A 21,167-nucleotide genomic window follows, 5' to 3' on the forward strand; every position below is an offset into this window, starting at 1 on the left:
CCAATCCTCTGATTTACATAAACAAGGTGAAAAGATAATAAAGCAAATGTCCAGACTGGTATGAATAAGCTGTCTAGCAGTGGTGGGATGTGTCATCCTCTCATTTACCTGAAACATTCACCTACCAGACATGGTTGGAAATACAGCAGCGCCAGTCAAAGACTGCAGTACTTCAAACTATCGTTGGCCTTGTCTTATAGTAGCAAAGAAAAGCATCCATTTACTTTTACATGCATTGGTGTCATCAGTAGCATAAAAATATATTGTCGTAGTAAGAGGGTGAAACTTTTTGTCTGGGCCTGTTTTAGAGAGAATGGCAGATGACTGACAGCTTCAAACTGATGCAGAGCAGCGTTTTGAAGAAATCCTTTCTTTCTTAGTCGTAACAGAACACGTGACTGAAAGTACACAACAAGGTTAAAAGAAGGTCCATGATTTGCAAAAATGTTTTCAATCTCAGACACCCAAATAAGTCAGCCGTGTTCGTGCGTGATGTTATACAATTTGTGCTCCTCATAGGAGAGTTTTAGGATTTATAGATGCGGCAACCGTGTTTAAAGACAAGGTTGGTATACTTCATAGATTCAGGTTTTATACTATCAGCTGTTATCTGTGAGTATCTGTCCCTGTAGAATGGTCCAATCATCAGTTTTCGAGCATTCAGAACTTTTCCAGTCTTTTTCTAACTCCTTTTTTGACTTCTTTGAAATGTATTGACGTGAAGTGTAGAATAGGGTTGTATTTCCAAAATTCAAGGTTGGTGATGAATTACAACTTTAGTTTCTAACTGAACTGAATGCTTTCGTAATGTAATACAGAAACTTTTTGAAATGAGGTTTTAAAAGTAATTGGATGTTAATTCATACAGTTTTGAGGATTGTTGCATCACCATGAATATGCTATACAGTCCTTGCCTCCAGCGACCTTTCTCAGATGTGTCTCTTATCATGTATATCTATCATTATTCAGATTGACTTTCATTGCAGTTCTATTATGTATTGTTCTTTTATAGTATTTATTATTCATGCATTTTTTTTCACATCCTGGCCTCGACTTGTTTGTGGTCTTTTTTCAGTATTTTTACATTTGGTCACAACATTGGTTGTGGGTTGTCGTGATCGAGCAGCCAAATGAATAGAATCTGAAACACAAATCATAAAAAGGAATAATCTGTTTTTATTGGCACGTGACAAGCGTGATGATTTTGCATTGTTTTGTTTTTTCAATATTTATTTTGTTCTCATCCATTTGCTTTGCATGCAGGACTGTTGCTAAGACACTGTGGTGCTTTCTCTTCAGTCCCTTAAATGAACTGTCTGTGTCTTTACCTTATTATAGAAACTAAAGCTCCTGCAGTGAGAGGGCATCGGACCATGTCATGTATCTCTGAGATTGGAGTTCAAGAAAACCTTTTGGGTGATCCTAGCTTTATAATAACATTGTTAGTTACTCAACCATTGCCAGCTAGATTACCATAATTTATAAAGACATACATCCCATGGGGAAATCCGAATAATGTTGATGTTCCTGACTGTTCTTCCAGTACCACCAGGAGCTTTAGATATAAAGTAAACAAACAAAATATTTATTCTTCTTCCACACAGTTTAAAACCAATATACTAATATGTATAACCCTGACAGTCTACTCTACAAATGAGATGGTGTCAATCCAAACTGAAAGCACACAAAATAATGTATTTCATATGGCACTAAATCAAAATGCATACTAACTTCTTATTGAGTGCCTTTGAATTTTAATCGTATCACCTGCTGGCTCTTGCAAGTCATCGCTGATTTTATTGCTCCACGCTCTGCTGGAAATGTTTTCCTCAGCAAGCTACAAATGCTGAAGTCCAAATAGTGAATTGTTGATCAAGATATTAACAGCATGCAAACATTTTAGTAGAGCTCAAATTCTTTCTTTTTTTAACTGGCTAAACCTCATATCTGGTGAGGGCCATCGATATGTTTGCTGCTGTGGAGAACAGTCTCCTCTTTTTGTATTTCTACCAAATTACACAGCCAGGTTTTGTTGAAATTGGAAGATTATTTAAGGTCAGATTCTGCTGAATGCAATGGATATGTGAATGATCAAATTGTGAATGTTTGCATGTCAAACATACGGGCCTTGCTTGCTTTTCAGTTCTCATTTTGGACTTTGGCGGTTACAGTTAACCCAAACAAAGCCTAAGGAATTGCCCCCAACTATTTTTCAAATCAGACCAAATTGTCAGGTTGTCATTTCCCACATTACTGCTGTCAAGACATCCTTTAGAGACTACTGAGTTTGTTAGTGTATATCATCTAAAGCACACATCTTCAGGTACATTTTCTGGTTTATTCTAGCCTCTGTTTTAAATAAGCTGTCAAAGTGTGATTTCAAAGTACAACTAGTTTGTCCAATTAAAGTTGTTAGATCATCTTGCTGATGCTTTCATTCCCTTGGGTCTCATTTTAACTGCAATATCATAAATAATTTAAAAATGCTGATAACACTATCCATTTATGCTTCTTGCCGACCCTGAGTTTTTAATAAAGCAGTATAAAGGTCAGAGGCTTGAAGGTCCAAACCAAACCTTCATAGCAGCCCTGAGACAAGTATTATCAATTCAGTACAGTCTATTAGAAGCTTTTGCTTTTATCAACAACCATTAAATAAAGAAAATGATTCAGGGTCTCTGGTCTTTGGTGTGAGAATTCAGAGCGTCCTGAGGAACAGTGTAGATCATGTAACCTTTGAACAGTAATGCAATTTACAGCTGCTAATGTAACAAAGCAAGACACTTTTACAATTAATAGAGCTCATTGTCCTTTTGTTTATGAGAGATACACCAAATGAAGATAAGGAGAAAACGATTCTGACTTAACTCTCGGTATTAATGCATTATTGTTAATGAGGTGCTAAATTCAAGCCAGGACTCACTCCCATCATCATCATCATCATCATCATCATCATCATCATCATCATCAATTTGCTGAGCAATGGCTAAAGCGTGACTGAAACATTATTTTGCAAATAAGAACTTTTCACATGGCGAGCTGGAGTGTGAAGTCTTGACACTCTCAGAACCATCGACTGTAACGAACTAAAGTGTTAGACAGCAACATTAGCCACAGTACATAATAGTGTAGCATCACCATACTTTATTACATCATTTTGAAAAGTGACAGCGAGAACTTCAGGGGCCAATCAGATTCCAGCTGGGCCTGGTGCCTCTCTGACCTCATCCTTGGATTCATCGATGGATATTTGCTTCCACAAGCAGCAGCATACTGTGAAAATGTCACACTAAAGCCAAAGGAATAGACAATGGGTTTAAAACTGTGGATCTTATTCCAGCAATGGTCAAGTGTAGTGATTTTTTTTTTCAATTCATTTATCACGTGTAAACTTTGTCTTTTTTTCCCCATGGAATGAGTAAGTTAAATGTAAGATATTAAAGTAAATTAAACCTTTATAGGTGCTGCCTTTAATTCCTCTTATCAGATGTAAAATAATGTTTATTTTTTTCAAGCGGGTTTAAATATGTCTCAACCTTCAGCAGGGGGTTTGTGCTAATTACAATGACTTGAGCTGTTACCTTTGTCTTAACGTCATTAAGAGAGATTGTCATGCTAATGATTGTATTGATGAAGAGACATACCCAGAGCATCTTTCATTGTCAGTGATAATTGTAGCACTGAGCCACTCAAGCAGCAAATAAAACCATAATCAGTCATGTTAATTAGAGATGAAGAAGACAACAGGAAACCTAGTTCCTCTGTAATAAACCAGTTTGCCTGTTGAGTTTCTTTTTGATTCATGTACATGTATGTTGGAGGTAATCCTTAAGTGACTGCTTGACAGTAAGTCTTCTTTGTGTAAGTGGAACTCAGGTGATTGCAGACAAGGTTCTGTTTTCATGTGGCTTTGATGTGTTAAACAACCTTTTTGGGGAGGTTCTGTTTGAGTTATCTTCAAGCAGCCTTCGAGCAAATCAGCATGATTTTCGTAGTGTTGATTGTTTCTGTTTTGGTTTAATCAAGTCTCCTCTTGACATATTTTCTATCAAATTATTTCAGATGCTTTCCTACTTTCAACATGCAGTCGTCATCTAATGACACAAGTGAGGCTTGTTTTGTGTCGTCCCCAATCGCAGGACTAAAAGCCTACTGTTATCACTTCCCTCTGGTTCCATCATCCTGTCTGTCAGTGTCACAATCTTTTTATTTTTTATGTTTTTGTAGTGTAGTTGCAGTGGAACAGGGATAATGGTGTTGTCTCTTATGTTATTTCTTTTCAAAAACTTTAGATTCATCACAGCAATAATAATTAGAACCTAAGAGACCCTCAGTAGAACACAGCAGTACAGGTTTTGCTTGAAAGCCCAATTGTGAAATGAAAAGTCAGTGCAGGTTTCTTTTTTGGTGCACATCAATATATTCTTTTGAATGGCATGTTTTAATGTATAGACAAATGTAAATGCATTGTTATCTTTTTTCTTCAGAGTGAAAAAACTACTTTTACAAAATTTTTTTTGTTTTGTTGTTGCCTGGATCCAGTTTATAAAAATGAAGACACGTGATGCTTATGTCTGAACTAGAAAAGCTTATTATTTGCACATATAAATATTTGGGGGAAATTACTTATGGACCCATTGATTTCAACCATGAATGTTGCATAGTTTGAGGTACCACCCAGCAGATCTACAGGGCGTCTGCAAGACATTCACAGGTGTTATCTGGTATCAAAGTTGCACACATGAATTGTGATGGAAGTAGGGAGTTGTGATGGAAGCTACGTTCACAACTCTACACACCAATGCAGGTTACTCCCTAAAGTGAGCATCAGAGATGGAAAACCATTTATTTATTCAAAAATGATTTGTCTGTTTCAGTGTGTGTTTAAATGTTGATTAATATTTACACAACTTTGTTTTTCCTGTTTTTTAATTCAGATAAAATAGAAAATGGAGATGTGTACCAGAGGAGAAAAGGACCTTATTCAGGAAGCTCTGATGGTCAGGAAACAGGAAGTAAACTACATGGAGAGGTTGGAAGAACAGCAAGCAGCTGGCGGCGAATTCTTCTCCTCATCCTCGCCATCACCATCCACAACATCCCAGGTCTGAATGAAACATAAAAGTTTGTCACGCATAAAGGTTTTTAGTGATTGTAGTTTGGATTGTTGGAATGCCGACGCAATTCTTTAAATAGCAAAGAGTGAAAGTCACCTGATAAAATTTAGGAATTCTGGAGGACAGATGGTTGTGTGCATTTGGTTTACACAGACTCGTTTGGAAGTTTGATTTAATGAGCGTTTTCAGCGGCGCTAGCAGCAGCATGGCTACAAAGATGTCGTTCTGATATTTGGGACATCAAAGCGTCAACTTGGTTCTTAATGAATTGTATTCCAGTAAATGTTTTACAGACATCCATAGAGGATGAATCATAATGGCTTCACCCGTTTTCCACCTAAAATCATTAAAAAGATTGACAGATGTGTTTTTTTTGTTAATTGAAGGATGACTTTCAGTTTACCATTAATCTGTCTTACAGTTTCACATGTACAGCATCAATCTGGCACTCAAAAGATTATTTTGGAGAGATATATTTAAAATCGATGTTCATACAAAGACATTTTACCTTTTAGTTGTCACTTTAAATTAACTGAATTACATAAACTTAAATGCATCATTACAGACGCAATCTGTGGTCTTGATAATGTCCAGTAAAATTTTAGCTGCTTGTGCTTTCAGACATAATCAAAGAATTAAACAGCAAGGGGTTTTAAAAAGTTTCAGCATCTTGAAGTACCGCATTTTCCGCACTATAAGGCGCACCTAAAAGCCTAAAATTTTCTCATAAACCCGTAGTGCACCTTATAGTCCAGTGCGTCTTATATATGGATTAATATTCATATTAATATTGGTTAAAAACATGATCGCTGAAAAAAATCCGGCAGTCTGGCCGCCAGTCATGCCGCTCTCCGCCACCAAATGAGCCTCCTCACAAGGCACTCGGGTCCACGCCCCCTAACAACGGTAGTCAAGGGGCGTCACCAAAGTCCCGGCTCTAACTGAGCTGCTCTCAGACGGTAGAGCAGACTGTAGGAGCACCGGTGATTACGCAGCAAAACATAAGGAACTTTCAACAATTCTATTAACAAAGTTTGACTGACTGACTGATCTCAGTATTTCCCAACTATTTGGCGTTACAACCCACTTTAAACTTAATTGGTCTAAAAAATGCTATTGTGCTGTCATCTGGAATCTAGTGATGGTCCATTCTATTAGTCTGTGGAAACACACGGAGAAACTGGCATAAAGGTGAATGAAAGACCCTCAAAGCTGAACTTCCAGCCTTTTCTGAAATTCCAAGAGCAGATTCACTTCTAGACAAAGGTGCCAACAGGTGTGCTGCAATTGATTTACAAATGTAGTTGATAGCTCTGGGCGGGCGGCTGAGGGTCGCATTCAGGCTTGTGTATTCTGTCTGCAGTGACGTTCTGTGAGATTCACGGCGGTGAGACACCGACGTTAAAGTCAGTTCTAGGAGTAAAACAGCGTCACATTTGCCAGTAAATTATCAGCCTGACATTAAAAACTAGTTAAAAAATTGTTTAGGACACACAGCAGCAAATAGCTGCACCTCACCTCCAACTGGACTACCGATCGATCGAAACAATATTTAATTAATGAACGAAGACGAACGTCGAAGCTTAAAAATCTGCTTCGAACTTCAGATCAGGAAATAATCCGCCTTGTTCGCACTGACTGCACTCGTAATGAATTTAACCAGTTTTTAATGTCAGGTTTTTTATTATGCGGGTTGACTTCTTTCTAAGATGGCAAAGTGATCAAGTGATCAGGTTTCCTTGATGAGGCTCAGAATGGCTTATTGACATAACAATAGGGGCCATTCAAAGGTAGTCAGGAAGTCATGAATGCAATCATGACTGTCTGAGCAGCGTGGCTCTATCTAGTGGACGGATTGCGCGACTACAGCTGCTGCAGTTTATCAAACAAATGTTATTTATTTTTTATTGTGTGCGCCTTATAATCCGGTGCGTCTTATTTATAAAATAAATGATCAAAATATTGAGGGTGCGCCTTATAGTCCAGTGCGCCTTGTAGTGCGGAAAATACTGTAATCTGTGACTAAAATGTTTAGGAATACTTTTTTCAGAAATCTAGAAAATGCCAGAACATCAGCTGTATTTCTAACAGAACAAAAGTCCATATGATCACATATTAATACTGAATATATATATAGGTTAAGGCAAGCGGGTAGGAAACTGAATGAATGAATGAATGAATAATCTCTTCACTACTCTGTTGACACTCTTCTTGAAAGTTTAAAAGCATTGACTTAACCCTGCTAACAAACAAACAGACGGACGCATAACATCCTTTATAGTCATGCTCTCCACACTTTCTTTTTTGAGTTGGACACGTGCAGGTAGTGTTCTCTTGTGTTCTAGGGTTCTGTGTCATTTTGTACCCTCACTTTGCAGTAAAAGGCGCCTGTTTGGTTCATCCAAAGTGCTTGTTCACCCGGTAATCACGTCATTTAACATCAGCTAATAACTGCCGACATTCTATCCTGCAAAGCTCCTCTCCGTCATAAAACCATTTTTTGACTCAGGCTGATGAAAGAGGTCTATTATATCAACAAGTTCTGGTTCAGCTTTAAATGCTGACATTGACGTCATTTCTCAGAATATGATAAGTACAGTTTTTTGTTGTTGTTTTTTTGTTTTTAACTAGCCATCTTGTTGGAAGATGAAGGCCTAGGTGTGGAGGTGTTGGTGCATTGCTCTTCTTGAACAGCAGTTAAAGCAGCAGTCTGGTCATGTGCTGGTCTGTGACAATCCAGTGGACGCAGATCTGTGATGATCATTTAGTGAAGGTCTATAAACTGAGGTGACTGATTATCTAGCAGTGAGCGCTGAGGACAAGAGAAAATGAATAATTAAATAATCCTATAAAAGCATGATATTTAAACCATCAAGCATTGAAGCTGATAGGTAGTGGATTAATTGTTCAGTTACAACAATATTAATCATCCATCCATTTTTCAACCGCTTTCCTCCGCTATCGCAGGGAGCTGGTGCCTATGCCAGCTGGCTTGACTGTGAGGCGGGGGACACTCTGGGCGTAACGCCAGTGAGCCACAGAGATGCAGACAAACACGCACGCACACACTCACATAAATCATCTTCATCAATATCCTCTGGTTGTAGTTTTCCTTTTCCTTCTGTGTCAAGATTATATCTAAATACACTATATAGCAAAAAGTATTAAAAGTTTTTTAAAAATGAATACCTGACAAGTTTAAAACAAAATTTAACTTTAAAGACGTGACCCATCAAATTAATTTTCTGTTGTTGTTGTTTTTTTTGAGAGAGAAAGACAGTCACTCATTTATTTTTCACTTTTACCCTGTCATGCTTTGAACTATTTATTTTTATTTTTAGCTTGTGCTGGAAAAGAAAGTACCTGCAACATGTGTTCAGTGTCAAAAACAAAACCCTAACTTTGAACAAACCTAAACTTTTATTATCTGTCATTGTTTCATTTGTATCTGAGCAGATTACACCAAAGCTACCTTATATATTGTTCTGAAACTTGGCGGGGAGATCAGAACAAACCCATTAACTTTTGGAGTAGTTCCAGATAAAGATCCAGGGTTTTTAAATTTCCTTTAAGACTAAGGAATGGCTTTTTCCACCCTTGATGTCAGTCACACATCAGCTATGCTGTAATGAAAGTCTACATTTAATGCAGGCTATAACTTTCAAAAAGAATAAGAGACGACATTTGACTACTTCTGGTTTTACATTTCCATCAAGACCAAAGCAAAAAGTACAAGCTGTAATATTTTTTTACTACCAAGTGTTTCAAGGAGTTACCCTGAATCTAAGATAACACTAATTTTATCCCAAATGACAGTTCTGTAGGAGTAAAAAGGGAGAGGGTGATGGGTGAGAAAAGGATGAGTGGAAGAAGGAGAGTGTAGACAGGAGAGGAGGTTAAAGGGAAATCTGATGGAAAAGAGTGGCTGCTAGAACAATGGGGTGTTGGCAGTAATACAGTTACACTCCCCAAAAAGAGCATAGAACGTTACACACCGATTGGAGAGAACAGGATGCTAACCAAACACAAGATAACATGACATATACTTTATTTATCCCAAACTGAGAAATGTAAAACAATAAATCCGAACGTTAGCAAAAATTCAACACATTCACAGGAAACGCCTGACAATTTTGCCTCGGAAGAGTTGGACGACCATGTGACAGGACTAGATTCACAGGAACTACCCCCACAAACTCCTTGTGTGCTTAGTCATCGAAGTTTTCAGCTCTGTAAGATCATTATTAGAAAGAGAGATAGGTAGATAGGAAATTATGTAATTTTGGCACATTATCTCTATATGAAATTACTGTATGATCAAAACTACAAAACTTTTTTTTTGACTTTTTAAATTAGCATCTCTTTAGCATAATGCTATCAAAACGGCATGACTGTTGTGCGCTAGAAAACACAGCTGTGTTCTCAAATCTAATATCCTTCTAGTATATACTATATTATATATATATATATATATATATATATATATATATATATATATATATATATATATATTAGGGCTGCCACAAACAATTATTTTGATAGTCGACTAATCACCGATTATTTTTTCGATTAGTTGACTAATCAGATCATACGTAAATTGAATGTAAAACATACAGCTTATCGCACAAGCATGAAGCTGCTCTTAAATAACCATCAATACTTTGCAGCTTTAAGTGTTTAAGGCATATGCTAACTAAAAATAAAGACAATTAGGATGATAGTTCATTAAACCTTTAATGAAATATGCTTGTAGCAACAAACAATTGTTTAACTGCGTAGCATAAAGTGCAAACAGCTGAGTAAAATAAGGAAAAGGCACTTGCCTAAACAACACAAAAATGAATACTTCAGGTTTATTTTTTAGTTTTTTTCTTTTCTTAATTTGACTTTGGCATCAAACATAGCAACAATGAGGTAGGCACCTGTAACTAAGGAATTATTACAATTTTGGTCTCACTGACTCAAATATAACAAAAGTGCATTTTGTGCTCAGTGCTCACAACTCTATTCAACTTTACTACACTCTGACTCTATGCAATCCCAAACAGCACAAGGGTCTTGTTCATAGCCAGGACAGTTAGCATTTCTACATGTCTTGGAGAAAGGCTTGCTCTCTTTGGAGAGCAGATGTTCCCTGCTGCAGAGAAAATCCGCTCCAATGCTGTCCGTCACAGCATTTTTAATCTCAGCTTTCTCACTCATTCATAGCGTACTGTAATTTAAATGGATAAGGTTCTTTCCCTAAACGCTTCAGTGTTTCTTGACAATTATCCTCTAAGTTTGTGAAACTCGTTTAAAGAAACCGTTTTTCTGAGAGATACTTCCTCATTTAGACTTGATCTTTTGTGATGAGCTGCATTGCCTAACAGAGACTAGAGGGTTTGAGTCAGTCCATTTTCGTCCTTATTCCACTATTTAGTAACACGTCTGTGGATGGAGGAAGGTCATAAAAAATAAAGTTAGTCACTCTGAACCTTTGCTGCACTTTATTATTGTAATATCTGATTTTGACATGAAATCGTCAGACAATATCAGAAACAATCTCTTGACATATTCGGAGAGAAGATATAATTAAGGTAATCATAGGCTTCACAGCCAACCTGTCTCATCTTAATGCCTTGTGCAGACCTGAGCATAATGAAAGCTGATTTTGTGAGCTTCAGTCAGAAGGCAGCATTGAACTGGAAAGGAGACAGGAGTAACCTAGTTTTGAGACAAAAAAAAGAAGTGCTGCTCTAAAACAACGCAAAGGCTTGTATTGATGGAGAAGTGATGCTTCAGGCACAAATTACATTTTAAATACAATCAACGGAATCGAGATATTCGGCTTCAGTGCTTGTTTAAATGAGAAAATATACTCTGATTATCCTCCAAGGTTTAGTAAAGTAAAGAAATAATTTTTTCATACAATCTTTTTCTGCTATGCAGCCACACAGGAGAAAAATAAAATAATAGAATCCATCCTGACAGGAATCACAGTGGTTTTAACTAAATTCTTTCCAAGAACTTGATGAGGTAATTCACTTGAAGCATGCGAAACTATTGCAATTAAAGGAAGGAAACAGCTTTGAATTATCCTCTGGGAAACAAGTTATGACAGTCAATCCAACTGTTGTTACGTCAATCTGATGGACTGTCAAACAGCCAAACTGTGAATAACGATGAAGGAATAAAGAATTCCCTTCCTCCAAAAATAAGACCAAAAAATCTACAGTATTTGAAGAGGGATTCTGGCATTTTTTGGACTCTGATCACTCTGGTCACATCGACACTGTTTCTTGGCGGTGGGACGTATCGCGGCTCTCTGCAGCATTCTTGCTGCTTTCCAGAACAAGATAACAACCCATGAAAATTTCATTCAGCAGCCATGAGAGGGATGCAAGGACGCTGAAACACGAGTCTCATAAGTAAAATCTGACAGGCGTGTGGGCTTTTAGCGCTCCCCGACGAGTTCTTGTCTCTGTTTTGGAACAAAAACTTTCAGATAGTTTGTTGTACAAAACACTCCCAGCCTCCCAGCTTATATTTCCAGCTGTGTGGCGGTGTTACAGGTGAACTGGGACTGGAATAAACACCAAATTCTTGATCCAAAAGGTAGTATCAATATTTTTCCTACAGATTTTTCCAGTTTCCAAGTGATACTAGAGCACTACACAACAAATAAACGTCGAGATACCAAATAATTGAACATGACCACCTTCATGAGCTTATTGTTGTATCATTGTATTTTTCATGGCAGTTAAAAGCTGAACTCCTCGTCTGCTCCAGGCCTATTTCCAACTGCACCAACCAATGGTGCATCTTATGTTTTATTCAAAGTCAGACGGTGCCAGAGGACTATTGTGAACAGTAAAAATGGACCCACAGTGGTGCTACAGTTTTCCTGCCAGTACAGAGCTGGTGGGAGTCTGATTAGAACCAGTCTGCAGATTATAATGCCCCTGGGCCAATAAATGCCAGTGTTCCTTATTCAACTCTTTTATTTCTATTTTTCTAATTCTGTCCTTCTGTTATTTTAAACTGTATCTCCTATCCTTGATTTGCTTGATCTAGCCTGAATTATTACGACCTAGTGAGAGGATGAGAAAGGAGGGGTACACAGAAATAAAGATAGACAAAAAAATTGTAGTTTTAGTACATTGAGGATTATTACATCCAGCTTAAAAGCGGTGAAGTCAGTGTTCCTGTGTTTGTCCGTTCGTTTGTCCGTCCATTAGTATGTCCACAAAATGTCTTCGAAACCATTGCAGATAGAAAGATGAAACAAAAAGCACATTGATATCATTGATGCCAAATCTCTGCACTTCAAAACTATCTAGATTATAATGCCAGCAAGGCCAAAGTACAGTATCTAAACCAAACATCAGTGTGGATGTTTTTCTCTCACAAAGCATCACTCATCTAGAAAATGTCACTGACAGATTGAGAGGACACGGCAATTTCAATTCACTTTATTGATTAAAAGGGAAATTTATTCAACAAATATGCAGACAGAGTGCTTCACCTTCACCAGCCTCATCTTTTTGAAGAGAAATCATACAAAAAGACAAAGGCAAATGTGCAGCATTTTTCAAATGTGCTTCAAATAAATCCACAGACTAAGTCAGCTGCCGACCTGCTGCTGAACGCAGCTTGGTTGTGTTTTTATGCCACAGTTTAACTTATTAATAAACTGACGTCTTTTTTTTTCTTGGATTTCTGGGGTGTAATTTATTGTATTGTGGTTGGTTTTGTTTATTAGCATGTATTTCCAAAAGGCTATGCCTCGCTTTCCCTATTGATGAAGAGTTTTCTTTATAATTTGCTCATTAAGTCGTGTATTCTCTTTAGTTGCAGTGCGTTTACCTCTCATGGCCTCCGTAGTTTATCATCATTGGCCCCTCAGAGTCGTACATCTTGAGCTGAGCTCTACAGACGTGTTAGTGATTAAATCTGATGCCAGAACTACATTCAGATCGGAAGAAACTGAAGAAACTTTAATGAGCACCTCATTGGGGAAATGGAGAGATAATATCTTCTATTTGATCAGTGGGTTAAACAGTCTGATCAGAAGCTAAACTTTAGCATGTTTTAGCTTAAGTAATGCCCGGCAGTGGCTGGTAGTGACCGCAAAGTGTTTCTGACTCTTTTGTACAAAATGGTAAACGGATCTACACACAAATACACACACAAATACACACATAGATATATCAAGCAGTGTCCTTTTCACTTTCAATTTAAATTGTGTTTGCTCTAAATACGCATGACAGGCATTTCAATTGAGACAAATGGGACGACAGAGGAGAGGGATGCTGCTGGGGTGTGTGCAGAGAATGCAGAGAGAACTGAGAGAGGCTCCATGAAGTGGTCACGAATGGAGGAATCCGTTCTCATGTTGGATCAGAGTGGTTGCAGCTGTAGCAGCCTATGGTGTCCACGCCGTTATCCATCAGCAGTCAATGCGATGTGTGTTTTTGAAAAAAGGAGTTGGCTGCACATAAATGGCTTCGACTGCAGGAACGGCCAAGGAAACGAAAACCTCAACAGTTTCATCGGAAAAAAACACGATTTTGAAAATAAGATAGGAACACACGATCCAGTCCCTCCTCGAGTATTGACCTCATGGACTGTTGTTGTTAGGAGATCACAGTGTTCTTTCTGAGAGAACACAGCGAAGCCATCAGTGCTCTCTGCCCTAAAACCACAAGCTCATAGCAGGGTTTTTTTTTTTAATTATTTAGAACCACTTGATGTTTCCAATCATCATTCTCTTCATTTACTGTCTAATTGTTAGCCCTTTTACTTTGTTCCCTTGTTTGACGTTCCGAATGTAAACATGTTCTTAAAATCTTTTTTTCAGAGTGCTTAAAATGCAGGAAAAGAGTCACGATGAACTAACAAGTACTATCCATCTGGGTTTTTTGTATTATTTTCTGCAGAGGGCTTGGCTGTGGGCGTTGGATTTGGGGCTGTAGGAAAGACTTCATCTGCTACCTTTGAAAGCGCCAGGTAAGAATGGTCTCCAGGCGAGTACATATACACTGTATACATACATAACACATCATTTATCCAGACTGTCACATGTCTCTGCTCAGGAATAGGAAAGAGGGCTGATTTCTGCACTAGGTAGATTCAGTATTTCATGTTGCTGTTAAATATGGAAAAATGCAGACATTCTCCACAGCATCACAGCTGGATATAAAATCATGAATCCCACCAGGATGATTTTGCTGGAGGGGCTTTAATAGGTTTTCCATACCTGAAACCAGTTAGAAGATTTTTTTTTTCTTCACTTTAAGGCTTGAGGTAGTTGAAATCCATCCTTGACAGCAGGCTTTCCATCTGTGGCACAATTAAAATAGCAGAATGCAGCGGTCTGGTGTTGTGTGCTCCTGACATCTATAGTCTTCACAGTGTTACTGGAGACAGATTTGTGACTGGTGGCAGCTAGTTGGACGGACATCCATGTCTGACCAAAGCATCTCCATCTGGAGGCAACAAACGTCATCATTTTCTTTTTTCTGAACTGGTGTCATCACTTATGTGTCAAATGACCATCTGTGGTTTAGAATCTGCTGTTAAAGATCAGCACCACCAGACTAGAGGAACAGGAAACGGTGCCATCTAGCCTCGGGAGCTAGAATCCATCCTGCTAAACCTGACTAATAAGTTTGTTTCCAACTTTTATGAGGGTGGAGCTGTTCATTTGATCTATTAATGATCCTTCTTTAATCCCTCCATTTACCCACATTTCTATTTGAAGACATGCATCTGCCATCTTTATTTTATGGAGAATCAACAGTGAACTATTTCTGTAGTCTTCTGCTCTGTTGTGACATCTGGTGGATATATCATGCCACTGCATTATTATTACTCACAGAGATGCTAGCATAGCTGAAGATGTCATCTTTAATTTGTAACTTCCTCCTGATTAATGAATTGTAAGTTTACTGTTATATTGTCAATGATTATTAGCTGACTAAACTTGCAACAGTAAATCTGTTTTGAAGAATTATGCAAACCAAAACTCTGTCATCCATTGAGGTGGTGATTTGTTGTCACCCTCTTATTTGCTTTTTGTTCTTGGTTCCATTTAGAAATCTCGCCATCGGTATCGGCATCCAGAATTTCCCAGAAGGTTTGGCAGTGAGTCTGCCGCTTCGAGGTTCAGGGGTGTCGACGTGGACAGCCTTCTGGTATGACGGGATGTGTGTCAGACACACTTTGTATTTTATCAGCTGTTTTAACTGGAACCACTTCTCCTCAGGTACGGCCAGCTGAGCGGCATGGTGGAGCCTGTCGCTGGTTTGCTGGGTGCTTTTGCCGTCGTCTTGGCAGAACCTCTGCTGCCGTACGCGTTGGCGTTTGCTGCCGGGGCGATGGTCTACGTGGTGGTGGATGACATCATACCCGAGGCTCAAGTCAGGTGAGGAGGACGGGTCTTTATTAAAACCGTATTGAAGAGTGATTGTTGTCGTTGCCTAATGGCTGCACTGTGTCTCCACCAGTGGAAACGGGAAGCTGGCTTCCTGGACCGCCATCCTGGGCTTCATCGTGATGATGTCACTCGATGTGGGGCTGGGCTGAGGTCGCCGCATCAGTAGAACCAACCGTCGGGATTTCATCCAGCGGTTTTAAAAAGGGGACCAATTGAAGTTTGTTTTTTTCTGAAACACTGTTAATAATTGTTTTTGAAATGTTGCTACTTGAAATTCACAACTGAAACACAGAACTTTTTTTTTTTTTTTTTGCAAAATGAAGCTGAGTCGTCGTGTTTGTTGTCCTTTATTTCCATGCTGGAAGTGATTTCTCTTTGTTGGAAAAAAAACCTCATTCAGACCTGATCCTGCATCGTCTGACATCATAATGATTCTTGTGACGCACCTACAAATTCTGCTTTTTGTTAGATCCACTCATTCCAGGCATATTCTACTGTTATAAATTTTCTTCAAAAGCTTCTGTCCAAATGATGGCCATGTCCAAACAGATGTAGTGCCTTTTGTGTTTTTAGGGCACAAACCTGAAGAATGTTGACTTTGTCTAATTATTGAAATGCAGATGAAGTTTAAGCTGTATGTTAACTATTTATATAATTAAACAAGTGATCCTCAGTTTTCTTTATCATCATTTTTAAGGTGGCCAGACATTTTAACTGCCTACCTTTAACAGAAAAGTCAGTTGATGTTGATTTTGACTATTTATTTACAAATGTTATTGAACAAACTCATTTATCATTATTTTTTTCGTCTTATTGCACACAGCTCCGATTTTTCCAAACACTTTTATTGGACATTCATAGTCCCCACTGGATGAACCCTGCTGACTTGTGCCTGATAAGTGAATTTATCTTTAAACAGATTTGCCCTGCTTAGCATTTAACTTTATAGCAGAACTCTGAAGCTTCACACCTAGCATGGCTGTAGGCAAAAAAACAAAACAAAACCAACAAGTAGATACTTGTGTGAATTTGCACATTCTCAACTGAATTAATGTAATATTTCTTGTACGTTCCAGTTTAAACTCAGTGATTCTGCTTATGTGAATGTTATTTTTAGCTTTACAAAAACAGCAAATTTATGGTTGGAGTTATTTTATACATTTCAGTTTTTTCAACTATGTTCTTCTCCTGCTCTACTAATGTGTGAGCTTATGATTTCGCTGGACCGATGTGAACCTTCTAGTTTCCATAGGAACAAATACTGTGACTAACTTTCGATATTCAAGTGACTGAAAGTGCTTCCCTCACAGAGGTCGTACGACAGCCCTAGGGTAGGTACTAATAATAAAACACAGGTTCACTCCACTTACCGACACATTTACTGCTTGGACAGATCAGTCTTAGGAGAACAACACACGCACATTAAGAACGTTGAAGGTAGCCCACGGCCTGTCAATCAAACTAGTAACTCAAACAAAATGTACAACCATGTAACACGTGTAGTATCTACAGGACAGGAAGTCCCACAGGTTTGTGCTGCAGGAAGTTAATGACACTCGTTGGCATTTCGAGCTGGTCGATACAATGGATCCTGTTGATCTTCCTGAGGTGGTTTCGGACAGCAAGTCGGCACAGGGAAGTCAAGGCTTTGGGGTTTCCTGTTGCACAAGATAATAAAAAGATAACTAATTTCACTTCAGATGGTGATTAATGATTGGATTTAACAAATGGAATGATTTCCAAAGCAGTTAATGGAGAGTTGAACATGTTATATATTCATGCTCACACCTAGAACACTGAAAATGCAATCCTAAACAGCAGTGGGGGAGAGATGATCGCAAGAGGGGATTTCTTTCATGTTCATCAATGCAAATGTCAGATCACACCAAAAAAAAAACATGATTGTGTCATCTTTAGTTCAATGATCGCTTCGAGTTCCCTAGAAAACAACTGCTGTGTTCAGTCACCAGTAGTGTACAGAGGTCAACACATTCTCGTTCCCAGCTTGTCACGTCTCAATATTTTATTCACTGGTACAAGGGACACTTTGGCTTTTCTGGCTGACCTCTATCCAGATGCAGGACGGAAACCTTGTGAAGCACAGAACATGTACCAGAATGTCAGAATCTAATCCTCAAGGAATGAAATAGGGCTCCATGTAAAGGTTCCCAGGAACAATCAAATAATTTGAGACATTTCAGATGAAAAATGAGTTCAATTTAAACAGAAGTACATATTGAATTGCTATTTGTTTTTTGGAAAGTAACTTTCCATATTTGTACTGAAATTTATGTATTAAAGCTATAACTTTATTAGGGACAGCATTGTTAGAAAGCATCATCACGTTGTGTTAACTTGACTGGCTCCGTACCTCGCTCCTGCAGAAGCAGCTCCACAGCCTCGTTCTGCTTGGTGGACTTCTCGATGATCAGCGTGGGGAGGTAGACGTTTGCGCCAAAGTCGATCAGAAGCTGGATGTACTCCACGCCACAGCCATGCCTGAGGCACATTTCAAGTACAGTTTTGGGCTGCTTGATGCTACTCAGGAGCTTTGCATCTGTACAGTTGTAATCTGGATCTGCCCCGTAGAGAAGCAGCAGTTTGAAACTCTCCATGTGTCCGTAAACAGCAGCTAGGTAAAGCGGCCCGCTGGACACCCTCGAGCTGGAAGTCCAGAGCAAGACTTTCGAGCGGGAGTTGACTTCTGCACCATGCTGAAGCAGTTCCTTCAATATCTCCACATCGCCCTCCCTCGCAGCAGTGAGAACAGGGGAGCAGTTATTGTCTGAGCTTCCATCAGGGTTTGCACCAGCGCTAAGGAGCGTTAAGACACATTCCAGGTATTTCCCACGAACGGCTGCAAATAGAGGCGTCTGGGCTTTGACATCCACGCAGTCGACCAGGGCCCCATGGGCTAGGAGTACCTGCAGACAGCTGAGATGGCCTTTGGACACTGCAGCATGAAGAGGTGTCCCTGCGATGCCCCAGCCACCTCTGCAGTTGATGACTTTCTTGTAGATTTCTTGACAAAGCATCTCATTAAGGAGTCTGTCATTGTTTTGTAACACTGCTTGTCTGAGCTGGGAAATTTCACTACTTCTTTGTTGTTCTTCTGAGGTTCTTAGCTGTATCATAGAGTTTGCTGAAAATGTGAACAAACAGAAAAACCATCATCGAAGGACATGAAACATCCGCTTCTGTAGCTGGAAGAGAACTGCACTGGCAAACATGACGACACTGAACATTTTGCTAGATGCAATATCAATTAGTAAATAATACTTAAAAAAAGACACATGGGGATTAAATATTTAACAATGACCCAATTACACTTGGATGGTAATTAATGTGAATGCTGGGAGATGTGTACGGTAGTAAACATTAGCTGCTAGCTTGTACTGTCACGTCACGAAATCCCCCTTCATATGAGAAGAATATTCACACTTTTTTGTCATAAAATGTCGGCTTACACATGAAACTTCTAAGTTAACATATTAACTTCGAATTTATCATTACCAATCTCATGTGCCCTTGTTTTAAAATGAAGTTAAGTTACAAGGCAAAACAGGTGATGTCATCGTAAAGTCAGGCTAGCAGCGTTACCTCGAATCTGTCACGATCAGCTGCCGTCTTCAACTTCCGGTTTTTCTTCTTCGTGTTGTTTTTGGGCGTCATTTACTGTCGAGATGAACTGCTGTCCCCTAGTGTTCCTATCTGTAATAACAGAATCCTATATTATTTATGTATTAGTAGTAGTAGTAATAATAATAATAAGTAGTAGTAGTATTTGTTGTTGTTGTTTGTTTGTTTTTGTTGTTATTATTATTGATTGTTATCACAAGATAAAAATGTTGTGATGTAATCAGTGCATTAATAGGTTGTTCAAAAGGCAGATATCTCAAGATAACAAGATGATTTATTAGAGACCACGCAATTAACCCACTCCTATGAGGGTTAAATTGGAAATGGCTAATTATTAATGATTTTTCCCATTTATGGTAATAACATTTTCCCCTTTGATTTGAATTTTTTGTATTTATATTATAAAATGTACAACATAAACCAAGACCCATCCTCCCATTGAGTCTCATAGAAATTTGTTTATTATTTTCACATTTGTTTTCCTACAATACAGGATACAAAGAGACATGGGTGAATACATAATCTCGTCAGTGGAGGTAAAGAAATAAATAAATTGTTGCCACTAATTGCATGCCTACAGGCCCCTAGTGTGTGCTGTGTTCAGGGGCCTGTAACCTGTAACCCATGTGTGTAATTAACATATATATGTAGATGTGTGAGTGTAAAAAGAATTTCCCAAAGAGGGTTAAATAAAGTGTAGATTATTATTATTATTATTATTATTATTATTATTATTATTATTATTATTATTATTATTATTATTATTAAATACTCATAACCATTACATTATTAGCTGTGCCCTTTTCTCCGACTGTGCCATAGCTAGGAGCACGGCTGCAGATCCTCCCTATAAGATGTTATGTGTGTTCATAAATAGATGTCCTATGAAATAGAGAAAACATAAGAAAATAATAATTTAGGAGAAAAATATAACAAAAAAACATGTATAAATTAGGAAAAAATAATTTCCCCAAGGGGGTTTTTAAAGGTTGCTTGTTCGAAACATATGTAGTATAGAATGAAAATACTGAAAAGTCTCATAGTGATACAAATCAAATCTAATGAACACCTGACACTGGTGGTCTATTTGGTCTAACTAATCAAAAAGGCCTCCATCTGAATCTGTTCCTACTGTGAAGGGAAATACCTTGACGCAAGCAACATAATTACCTCTATACAGACAGACTGAAGGTGCTCAGCTGTAGCTGCAGTGTCACAGCCCCCCAGCTTTATCTGTTCCCTCTCTAGGCAACCGAGATGGCATTCTTTCTCTTCAACTTGCTCTATTTCCTTGGGATGTGCGTCACAGAGCCATTGTTTGGTTGCTGATGAAGTCTTGGTGTTAGCATTTGGTCAACAGGCTGTGGGCACAAAGCAGCAGAAACTACTTGGAGTGAAGCATCTTCCTACTTAATTTTTTTTTTTTTTAAAAACAGCGCTTGGCATGAAAACCCACTGAATTCTGAGAAGACACTCAATCCTAAAACATACAAAGAGAAAGCTTTTGTTGCCAGACAACACCGACACGGCGCTGACTCTGGGGTCTCTGAGACTTGTTTCTGTTGGGACCCCTGGTTGTATCCTGCCTCAGTGGATCTGGCTGCTCCTATTATGTGCCAGGGGGTTTACAACATGGTAATGAGCAGCGCCGGCCTCTTCTGTCCACTCCGCTTCCATGGCTGTTGCTGAGAAACATAGAAGTCATCCAAGCCCTCAGAGAGAGGAGAAGAAGCCTTTAGAACGGCGACACCACCGTAATTCATTGTGTGTCCAAAGGACAAGGAGTGGGGGTCATTTTCTGGAGGGAAATTAGTTAGTTAGTTGTAAGGTAGGAAGGATTGCAAAAGTCTTGTAGAAGGACATTGAAGATAAGGAGAGAGTGCTCTCGCAGTGACAGGGAAAAGCAGCTTCATATTTGGTAATAGGAGCGCCTGCTTTAGCCTTCAGGAGGATGTGATGCTCCCTTCAAGATGGCACAAGGGTCACAAGATCAC

At 38.7% G+C, this 21,167-nt stretch overlaps 2 protein-coding genes across 9 annotated transcripts in view; one reads left to right on the forward strand and one right to left on the reverse strand.

Annotated features, from left to right (window-relative positions):
• Positions 1–16,234, forward strand: part of LOC137588415 (zinc transporter ZIP11-like) — a 106,518-nt gene extending 90,284 nt beyond the window's left edge. For 2 of the 6 annotated variants that reach the window (XM_068305495.1, XM_068305496.1), the window contains exons 6-10: positions 4,938–5,105; positions 14,036–14,105; positions 15,194–15,292; positions 15,364–15,522; positions 15,605–16,232. In XM_068305495.1, coding sequence (XP_068161596.1) covers positions 4,938–5,105; positions 14,036–14,105; positions 15,194–15,292; positions 15,364–15,522; positions 15,605–15,683 — 575 coding nt within the window. In that variant the 3' untranslated portion in view covers positions 15,684–16,232. Of the gene's footprint in view, positions 1–4,937; positions 5,106–14,035; positions 14,106–15,193; positions 15,293–15,363; positions 15,523–15,604 lie in introns of all 6 variants that reach the window. The other 4 variants (XM_068305494.1, XM_068305491.1, XM_068305492.1 and 1 more) reach the window with 4 other exon arrangements.
• Positions 16,235–17,022: 788 nt separating this feature from the next.
• Positions 17,023–19,168, reverse strand: LOC137588416 (ankyrin repeat and SOCS box protein 12-like). 3 transcript variants are annotated; one of them, XR_011034055.1, is made up of 4 exons: positions 19,048–19,135; positions 17,906–18,676; positions 17,502–17,624; positions 17,055–17,192 (listed from the first exon to the last, which is right to left on the reverse strand). XR_011034055.1 is itself a non-coding variant. In XM_068305499.1 (3 exons), exons 2-3 carry the CDS (start codon positions 18,666–18,668, stop codon positions 17,041–17,043), a joined length of 915 nt encoding a protein of 304 aa, XP_068161600.1. In that variant the 5' UTR covers positions 18,669–18,676; positions 19,135–19,168; the 3' UTR covers positions 17,023–17,040. The 3 variants fall into 3 exon arrangements, 2 of the variants coding, with proteins under 2 accessions (XP_068161600.1, XP_068161599.1); XM_068305499.1 differs by lacking the exon at positions 17,502–17,624 and having other exon boundaries at positions 17,023–17,192; positions 19,135–19,168; XM_068305498.1 differs by lacking the exon at positions 17,502–17,624 and having other exon boundaries at positions 17,023–17,192.
• Between the last annotated feature and the right edge of the window lie 1,999 nt (positions 19,169–21,167).

The sequence above is a fragment of the Antennarius striatus genome, chromosome 21 (genome assembly GCF_040054535.1).
Source record: "Antennarius striatus isolate MH-2024 chromosome 21, ASM4005453v1, whole genome shotgun sequence".
Lineage (NCBI taxonomy): Eukaryota > Metazoa > Chordata > Actinopteri > Lophiiformes > Antennariidae > Antennarius > Antennarius striatus.

Excerpts from the sequence above, each read along its gene's own strand:
- LOC137588416 (XM_068305499.1), bottom strand. The coding sequence starts at position 18,668 with ATGATACAGCTAAGAACCTCAGAAGAACAACAAAGAAGTAGTGAAATT. Across the intron at positions 17,193-17,905 it reads GCTGCTTCTGCAGGAGCGAG|GAAACCCCAAAGCCTTGACT; the intron begins GTACGGAGCCAG and ends CTTGTGCAACAG.